This window comes from Littorina saxatilis, linkage group LG6 (genome assembly GCF_037325665.1).
Source record: "Littorina saxatilis isolate snail1 linkage group LG6, US_GU_Lsax_2.0, whole genome shotgun sequence".
Taxonomy (NCBI): Eukaryota; Metazoa; Mollusca; class Gastropoda; order Littorinimorpha; family Littorinidae; genus Littorina; species Littorina saxatilis.
The window spans coordinates 9,992,396-10,002,395 of NC_090250.1; the positions used below are offsets into that span (position 1 = coordinate 9,992,396).

Consider the following 10,000-nt stretch of genomic DNA (forward strand, 5'->3'; position numbering starts at 1 on the left):
TTGTATGTTTGTGAGAAAGCTATACAAAAAGCAAGGGCAAATATGTGACCCTCCACCACGAAATGAGTCGCATGTCACCTCGCGCGGTTCTGCGGAAGGCTTAATAATGTAAGTCCGGGGAGTGTCTGGTAACAGTGTGAGCTACACTGCTGTTGTGCCTTCACAGGTTTAGAAGAAGAAGAGGAAAAGTATGAGGTATATCAACACTTCGTTGAAGGGCAAGGGTAACTATCAGCCGAAGAAGGTTTGTAAAATAGGAAAGAAGCGTTTGGTAAGTGAATAGCAACACTGTTGTTGTCCCTTCACAGGTAAAAGAAGAAGAAGAAGAAAGGTACGAGGTTTTATCCACACTTCGATGACTGTACGCGTGAAAGCTTTACAAAGAGCAAGGGCAAGTATTAGCCAAAGAAGGTTTGTAAAATAGGACAGAAGCGTTCAGTCAGTGAATAGCGACACTCCTGTTGTGCCTTCACAGGTATAAAAAAAAATAAAAAATAAAAAAGTTACGAAGGAGAAAGGTATAAGGTATTATATTACGACCTTGTTTGTGTAAAAGCTCTATGCTGATCGAATAACCAACCAATATCAGCACAAGAAGGAAGTACAATATATACAGTCCAACTTACCTTGACGACCACCTCTTGCTAACGTTAACGACCACCCGCCCATTACGACCACCCCAAAGAAGCACCGACGATGTTTTTTCCCCTGTATGATTCATCTTTTGGTGACGACCACCTGTCTGAAAGGACACTTTTGGTTGGTCCCTTGGGTGATGTTTTAGACAGGTTCGACAGTATGTATGAAAGAAGTGCTTTCATTGTGAGTGAATGACAGCATTGTTATTGTGCTTTGACAGGTGAAGAAAGTCTGGGCAGGGAGGAGAAACTAAAGTGTTTTCTGCACAGTGTTCACTTTCAACATGTGTTTCTGACGCCTGGGAGGAGTAACGTACATCGTGTAACAGGTAATTTCATGCTAAAATGCGCAGATTTTCCTGTTTCTTGTTTTTATTGTATTTGTGGCTAGAAAATCAATATTTGTGTCACTGGGATTTGCTCTTTTTCTGTATGTGCGGGGGTGGGCGTGGATGTGGTGTGTGTGTGTGTGTGTGTGTGTGTGTGTGTGTGTGTGTATGTGTGTGTGTGTGTGAGTGGGTGTGTGTATGTCTGCGTGTGGGTGTGTGTGTGTGTCTGCGTGTGTGTGTGTGTGTGGGTGTGAGTTTGTGTGTGTGTGTATATGTGTGTGTGTGTGTGTGTGTGTGTGGGTGTGTGGGTGTGAGTGTGAGTGTGTGTCTCTGTCTACCTGTCTATCTATATGTATGCCTTTCTGTCTGTCTGTCTGTCTGTCTACCTGTCTGTCCGTCCGTACGGTCAGTCGTTCCATCCTTCTGTCTGTGTGTCTGTCCGTCCATCCGTTAGTCGTTCCGTCCTTTTGGTTATATCTACGTCGGTCTCATATTTGTCGGTTAATCAAAGCTTACACGTCAAAAAGGGGTGTTTCCTGTAATCGATCGTTCATACTGCAGAGCATAAAAACTTGCGCAGTCAATTTGCAGGTCACTGCACTCAGCCGTCCACACCCATACCCCGTAACGTTGAACCTTTTGAAACTTTTTTTGACAAGCTTGGGGATAGGTTCTAACTGAATTCAAACGACTACCTCACCCAGGTTTTTTTCTGGACAGCAACTTCCGATTTTTCTGAACCCACACAAAGCCTCTGTATTCCATTTCAAACGGCAGGTGCGTGGCTGTTTCAGAACTAGCACATTCGTGTTATATTTATTCAGACAACATGTTTTCACACAACCTGTTTAACCGTTCGCCCCCATAGGCGCTGGTTGGTCTAGTTTTGTAAAAAGATCGGGTCATATGATACACACACAGAGGTTGAAAGGATCTTGCAGGTTTACCTGTAGACAAGGCATAATATGATTTTCTTTTTTTCAGTGCATACCTGGCCGTAAAAATTGTGTCAGTGGGTACATACAGAGTGAGAGGAATTGATTCACGTCTGAACGAATGTTACGCTTTCTTGGCTTTCGTTGATCATCTATGCAAGCTGGCGTACAAAATATAAACGTGTATCAATATGGACTAAAGGTTTCAAAATAATTTAGTTTCGTATGACTGTGAGTCTGGTGATTATACAGTGAGCGGACTAACACCGAGCATTGTGTTGGAGCTGTGGGAATATTCTTGTTGGTAAGATGTTCACTTCTATATATGTTTCGATAACCGTCTTTGTTGGCGTATTTTTACACACACAGAAATGAGGCGGCACTGTGGTGACCACATTTTTCAATCAAATTGATTGAAATGTTGGTAAATTAACCCATCTTCAATCTATAGTCCTGACTGTGGGATTGCATTTATTGGTTTAAACAAAATGTTATTCAGAATTTCTTCGCATGAACAGTTTGATACACACAGCTAGGACACGCACTCAAGCAAGTGCTTATATATCACGTGACCAGAACAATACTAAATTACACACATTTTCATAATGGTGGGCATAACAACAATAAACCAGAAGAACAAATTGAAAGAATGGGGATGGGGAGCTAACTAGGAACAAAGGAATCTACAGAAGATTAAAAAGAAAAGGGCGGGGGAGGAGGAAGAAAGTACTAACAACCACAAGGAGAGACTAGGACGAAAGCGCATAGGAAGAGAGCATCAAGTCTAAGACATGCAACATATAAATTATTGCATTTATTGAGTTACAAAAGTGTAGATCAAATGAAACAATTGTGCACACTCAATGCTTGAATGCTTACATTCAGAGGTCGTGTTGTTTGTTTTGGTAGCAGTATGGAAACAAACATTGTCTTTAAAGTTCGTTATCTATAAAGAAGCTGACTTAAAAGCTTCAAATATATATGTGTTTCTTGGCTAGCTTGTTTCTTGTCGTTTCTTACGTATCACTGTGAATAAAACACGACCCACACATTTATTTCACTCAACACATTTTGTTTGATATTAGTTTGATAATGGGCTTGTTGAACTCGTTTTTCTATCAAATGTCATGATCAAAGATTTTCTACGAGGAAGTGACGACGTACGTAAGACTGCTAAGTAGGAATACACTTGAATCGCTGATAACAGATAGAGTTGGCATGATCCTTGTTCGTGTTATGTTCTCCATTGGAGTGACAACTTTAACATTATTTTGGCTTCCCATATATGTATATGACTTATAACAGCATGAAACCTTCCAATAGAAAAACATCCGCAACAGATAGAAAGCTACGTCGCGAAATTTAAAAAAATAAAAATAACATAAAAACAAGAATATGAACGTAAAATCATAGACATCTCAAAACATTCGCAAGAATTTCGACCCATTGGACAGAAATTGGGGGGTCTTATAAGGTGGTCCACTGTATCTTGTGTGTCCACTTTCAAGGCCAATAGGTCAATGATCTGGTGAATGTTTCGTTTTGTGGATGAGTGAATGTTCCATAAACTTCACCTTTCGTTCCTATTTGTTTTTTGTGTGTGTTTCTGTTAAGCAGGGAAACTCTCTTTAACTCTAGCCCCTTCAGACTGAAGGGCGGGTTTTATCGCTCCTTTAGCGAATAGACACGGTTTATAGATGGGATGTGCTTTCATGTGCCGTTTTTATCAGAACTATCGGGAAAGCAAATCCAAAAACAAAAAGACTGCCAACGTTCCAAATTCAGAATCAAAAAACAAGAAAGGTAGGTTGTTGGAACGTTTGTTATTGACAAAACAATACATTCACAGATATTTTGACCCAACGGTCTTTTAAGTGAACAGACAAACACATATTATTTTTATCGGGAAAGCAGACAAGAGAAAATAGAAGGTACTAAGACAGCGTGCTGTTTTGATGAATAGACACATAGCTGTTAGCTGTCAGGTGGGTGGACACGGTTTAGACTACAGTGGACAGCCCCCCCTCTCCCCCCCCCCCCGCCCCCACAATTAAAGAAACTCAATATATTTTAAGACCTTGCTTTTTCAGATTTTCTGTTCATAAGCTCTGTAAGAGAGAGAGATGGAGACAGAGAGATGGAGACAGAGAGATGGAGACAGAGACACTGAAAAAGAAAGACAGAGAGACGGGGGACTCTAAACTGAGCCACAAAGCCACAAGCAAACCACCACACGAATTCAGTTGAACAGGATGCCGGTGTAACACGAAATTTTTACTCCACGAAAAATTTACTCCGGAGTAAATATTTCGTACGAAATTCTTACTCCGAGTACACTTTTCGTACGAGAAAAGAACTCCCCAAGGCACGAAAAAATTACTCCCTCCACGAAATTTTTACTCCCCAATTTTTTTACTTCCAGTAAAAATCTCGTACGCAAAAATGGGATGCGGGCGAAGGGATAATGCCAATAAGTGATCTCGCGCAAACGAATGTCGCGCTACCCTCCTTCCACCCCTTCCACCACCAAGATTAACAGGGGACAAGGGAGTACACATTTCGTACACCTGGCATGGGAAGTTAAATTGCTCGTGTTGGGGTGAAGTAATTTATTCGTTATTTATTCGTCAGGAGAGTAACATTTTTGTACATCATTTTTACTCGAAACTCACCTGTCTTGGGGAGTAATTTTCTCGTGCAATGGGGGAGTGCTTTTTTTGTAAAGGGAGTAACTTTTTCGTACGAAATGTTTACTCCGGAGTAAAAATCTCGTGGGAGTAATTTTCTCGTGTTACACCGGACCCACCAGCAACTATCATTCTAAATCTGTAACCATTTTCAGTTTTATTTAAATCATTAACCCGTCAGGCGAGTTTCTCAATGTGGGGTCCAGTCCGAGCACGGCGGAGGGAGGGGAGGGAAGAGGAGGGGAGGGGAGGGGTAGAGGGATTTACGAGGCGGTGTGGTGAGGGGTGGCAGGGGAGGGAGGGGGGGGGGGGAGCTAGGGGATCTTGGTAGTTGACGAGGTGTGAATTAATACAAGCGTGACCTAACTGACACCACTCTGTTTAGTCACCGCTATGTGGACACTGACGAGTAACTCCAGTGTGTAAACAGTCTGGTAAAATCGCGGTCGAACATTATGCAGTGAGTGGTCGAGTGATTAAAAGATGAAGTGGTGCTTCGACTTCATGAGTTAAATATTTTGATGTGAATGTACTTTCTTCGATTTTGTCAGTTTGTTTTTGTGAGCCTTGTTAGGTCCTGATCGAATGATATATGTGATACTGTGGTTTGGCCTTGTGCGTGGGTAAAATGCAAGCACCCATGCATGCGTAAACATAGGCGTATCAGATATATACGTACGAACACACACGTACGAGTTAGTAGCAGTAGTAGTAGCAGTAGTAGTAGTAGTAGTAGTAGTAGTCGTAGTAGTAGTCGTAGTCGTAGTCGTCGTCGTCGTCGTAGTAGTCGTAGCAGTCGTAGCAGTAGTAGTAGTAGTAGTAGTAGTAGTAGCAGCAGCAGCAGCAGCAGCAACAGCAGCAACAGCAGCAGCAGCAGCAGTAGTAGTAGTAGTAGTAGTAGTAGTAGTAGTAGTAGTAGTAGTAGTAGTAGTAGTAGTAACAGCACTAGCAGTAATAGCAGTCGGGACTGACAAGATTTTCTGTAAACCCCGCGGCTTTTTAAACGACCCATCTTTCTTTCTTTCTTTATTTGGTGTTTAACGTCGTTTTCAATCACGAAGGTTATATCGCGACGGAACGACCAATCTCCTTTTTCAGATTTGTTGGATATCTTTGTGTGGGCTAACAGTACATTTTTTTCATAATTATTGAACCCTATATTCCTCGTCATTTCAGCCAAACTGAGCCATGAGCACGCCCAAAGAGAACGGGACGGGGGAATCCCCGCAGGACCACAAGCCGACACGCTTCGGCAAGCGGAAGATGAAACGCGGCAAGAGGACACGCTCCGATGGCTTCGTCTTGGGCGTCGACCTGGCCAACTCCGAAGACGACGACGACCACCACCATCATCACCACGGCAAAGGTCCTCACGGGGGCCCGGACCCTGACGCCTTGAACTTCTTGCTGTGGATTCGTAACCCTACGGTGCAGAACTTGGCCAAGCTTCGCAAAGCCATCAAGTCGAACGATAGCGACTGGATGCTTGAGTTCCTGGAGTTCGATGGCCTCGGGTTGCTCTTCCAGTGCCTGAAGAACCTTAGCGGGTACAGCTCGACCCACCTGACGGACATGGTGTTGAGGATGGAGGCCGCCAGCTGTATCCGGGAGGTGGTCAACTCTCAAAGCGGGTTGGACTGTCTGCTGAAGATCCGGGACCGGAAGGATAACTTGTTCGGCAGGAGGTTCGCTTCCGGTGAGTAGAGTGGTGTGTGTGTGTGTGTGTGTGTGTGTGTGTGTGTGTGTGTGTGTGTGTGTGTGTGTGTGTGTGTGTGTGTGTGTGTGTGTGTGAACTGCTGGTTTTTTTTTTGGGGGGGGGGGAGTTGTTGTTTTTTTTTTGGAGGGGGCGGGTATGTATGTGTGTGTGTGTGTGTGCGTGTGTGTGTGTGTGTGTGTGTGTGTGTGTGTGTGTGTGTGTGTGTGTGTGTGTGTGTGTGTAAGAGAGAGACAGACACAGAGACAGAGACAGAGAGAGAGATTTGGTATGAGACTGAATTTTCTATCTTCATTAGAAAAGGAATGGTAGCCGATAGATAGATTCGCCACCCATGCAACAACATTCCCCACCCTCCATTTTTTTCGGGGGAGGTGGGGGGGGGGGGGAGGGCGTGCTTACGATTGGGGAGAGAAGAGCTCGAGGTCTGACTTGCACTTACATTGCAACAATTAACGCAGCATACACAAACGCGAACATTCAGTCCAATAAATGTGTACAAGGCACACTGTACAGTTTAGTTCAACTGAGCAAGACTGACATCGAGACCAAACAACAGTGTTGCCAGTATTCACTAATATTCCGCTGTCAAGTTATATCTACCCAGCCATCAAAATACACTAATAAAACGGAACACGCGTTATGTACAGTATATCTACACTGGCGCATCAGAGCGTGGTGTGTTTTATCAGTACATAGTAGGAACACATACTGTGTCTGTTTACGTTTACAAAGTTCACTGACAGAAGCTCCCCCCCCCCCCCCCCTCCGATGTTTGAGTTCACTTACTTTCGGTAAATAATGAATGATATACAATAATGGGTTTCAGCCATGTCCATGTGAGGTGACTCACAGGCAGTATAATATAATTATATGTCAAAACGCAGTCGACTGCAAACAAATATGTTTCGAGGTGTCCGCCTATTTTTGCGGCCGTGGTTTTAAGGATGAAAACGGAAGTCGCTGTTGTATTATTAACTGGGACAATAGGATGCCGCTGTTTTCTGTGTCGTATCATTTGCGAAATTTTAGTCTGGGTTTTATTTAATGTAATATAATCTTCTCTGTTCCTTTGACTCTTTTAATATGTGTCTTACATGTTATTTTCGCGTTGCGGGCTCTGTGTGTTTTTGATCATCCTTGCTTTTATTTTCCTCATGCTGTTACACCTCTTTATTTGTCTCTGTCTCTCTCTCTTTGTCTCATTCTCTCTCTCTCTTTGTCTCTGTCTCTCTCTCTTTGTCTCTGTCTCTCTCTCTTTGTCTCTGTCTCTCTCTCTTTGTCTCTGTCTCTCTCTCTTTGTCTCTGTCTCTCTCTCTTTGTCTCTATCTTTTTCGCTGCCCCTTTTTCGCTCTACCTCGATCAGTATTTGGTGTAAGAACAGGTTGTAAGAAAAGGCGTAACATCTCCTCTGTCTGTCTGTCTGTCTGTCTGTCTGTCTGTGTGTGTGTCTGTTTGCCTGTCTGATTCTGTCTGTCTGTCTGGTTGTGTTAGGGTTGGGGTTAGGTCTGTCTGTCTGTCTGTCTGTCCACTCTCTCTCTCTCTCTCTCTCTCTCTCTCTCTCTCTCTCTCTCTCTCACACACACACACCCACACACACACATACACACACATGCACTCGCACAAACACGCACTCTCTATCTCTCTCTCTCTCTCTCTCTCTCTCTCTCTCTCTCTCTCACACACACACACCCACACACACACATACACACACACATACACACACATGCACTCGCACAAACACGCTCTCTCTCTCTCTCTCTCTCTCTCTCTCTCTCTCTCTCTCTCTCTCTCTCTCTCTCTCTCTCTCTCTCTCTCTCTCTCTCTCTCTCTCTCTCTCTCTCTCTCTCTCTGTATTATTTCTTTCCATGTGTATGCTTCTTTAGTGAATATAATTATTATGTTTAGTATTTGTTACACAAGGCAAGTACAGGTTGTTTTAGACAAGGAAATGTATCTGAAACCTTTTTTCCTTGACACGTCGTTCGTTTGCTTTTGCACTGTACCAACAAGGAACAAGGAGATTAACCCGCTGAGCCTTATTGACGAAAAAATCCTGTGATAAATAGGCAACTCTGTACTAAGAGGTGTACAGAAACACTCTTGTGAGAACTCAATTTGTATTTCTAAACAGTTTTGAAGCATGATTGTGCATGTTCATGACTCTTGATAAGAAGTGTATTTACTTTGCTTTTTACTAGCGCTCAACGACGGAGCGTAGACTTCCTTGTGGAAAACGTTCTTCTCTTGATATGTAAAGCGGGCCTACTGTTATGAAATAAGCCCTTGAAATAATGACAAAACAAGAGCTCTGTTCTGAGAGGTGTACAGAAACACACTTGTGAGAACACAATTTTTATTTCTAAACACATTTTGCTTTGCGTTTTGCTAGCGCTCAACGACGGAGCGTAGACGTCCTTGTGGAAAACGTTTTTCTCTTGATATGTAAAGCGGGCCCACTGTTCTCGAAATGAGCCCTTGAAATAACGATAAAACAAGAGCTATCTTAATAAAATAAAATAAAAAAGACGCTAGATCTGCCTTAAACATGACACGGACTAGGCCAGAACTCTTTTTACAAAGATGAAAAACGCAGCTCTGAAGTGACAGGCTTAATTCTAAATGAAAGATAGAACTACACCAAGCTTTGATCTTAGGATAAACTAGAGGAGCCTGGAATTAAAGGCCGAATCGACCTCTGAATAAAGGGCAAAGATCTTTTCACAGAAACATTAAAGTATATATATTTCAGAAGGAGACACGTCCTGAGCTTTTGAATGAGAGACAGAGCTGTGTCTCTGAAAAAGAGAAGAATGGGAGGAGAAACTAAGAGTTCTTGAACTAAAGAGAAAACTAGAAACATTGGTTTACAAATGACACAATTGACAAAAATGCAGCTAGGACACGAACTCAAGCAAATGCTTATTTCACGTGACCATAACAATACTAAGTTACACACATTTTCATGATGGTGGACCAAACAATTATTAACCAGAAGAACAAAATGTAGAATTGGGGCGGGATGGGGAACTAAATCAAAACAGAGGGATCTACAGGGGAGAAGAAGAAAACAAAACAAGTCGCGTAAGGCGAAATTACTACATTTAGTCAAGCTGTGGAACTCACAGAATGAAACTGAACGCTCTGCATTTTTTCACAATGACCGTAGTCCGTAGAAGGCAGTGAAATTGACGAGCCTGTTTAGCGCGGTAGTGGTTTTGCTGTGCTGCATAGCACGCTTTTCTAGATCTGTACCTCTCTTCGTTTTAACTTTCTGAGCGTGTTTTTAATCCAAACATATCATATCTATATGTTTTTGGAATCAGGAACCGACAAGGAATACAATAAAATAGTTTTTAAATCGATTTCGGAAATTTTATTTTAATCATAATTTTTATATTTTTAATTTTCAGAGCATGTTTTTAATCCGAATATAACATATTTATATGTTTTTTTGAATCAGAAAAGGATGAAGAATAAGATGAACGTAATTTTGGATCGTTTTATAAAAAAAATTATTTTAATTACAATGTTCAGATTTTTAATGACCAAAGTCATTATTTAATTTTTAAGCCTCCAAGCTGAAATGCAATACCAAAGTCCGGCCTTCGTTGAAGATTGTTTGGCCAAAATTTCAATCAATTGGATTGGAAAATGAGGGTGTGACAGTGCCGCCTCAACTTTTACAAAAAGCCGG

At 42.2% G+C, this 10,000-nt stretch overlaps 1 protein-coding gene across 3 annotated transcripts in view; it reads left to right on the top strand.

The window, feature by feature from the left end:
• LOC138968460 (inverted formin-2-like) overlaps nt 1–10,000 on the top strand; it is a 45,487-nt gene that overhangs the window by 7,648 nt on the left and 27,839 nt on the right. For 2 of the 3 annotated variants that reach the window (XM_070341033.1, XM_070341034.1), the window contains exons 2-3: nt 860–967; nt 5,766–6,285. In XM_070341033.1, the coding sequence (XP_070197134.1) occupies nt 5,778–6,285 (508 nt within the window). In that variant the 5' untranslated portion in view covers nt 860–967; nt 5,766–5,777. Of the gene's footprint in view, nt 1–859; nt 968–2,051; nt 2,207–5,765; nt 6,286–10,000 lie in introns of those variants that run through there. The other variant, XM_070341035.1, reaches the window with a different exon arrangement.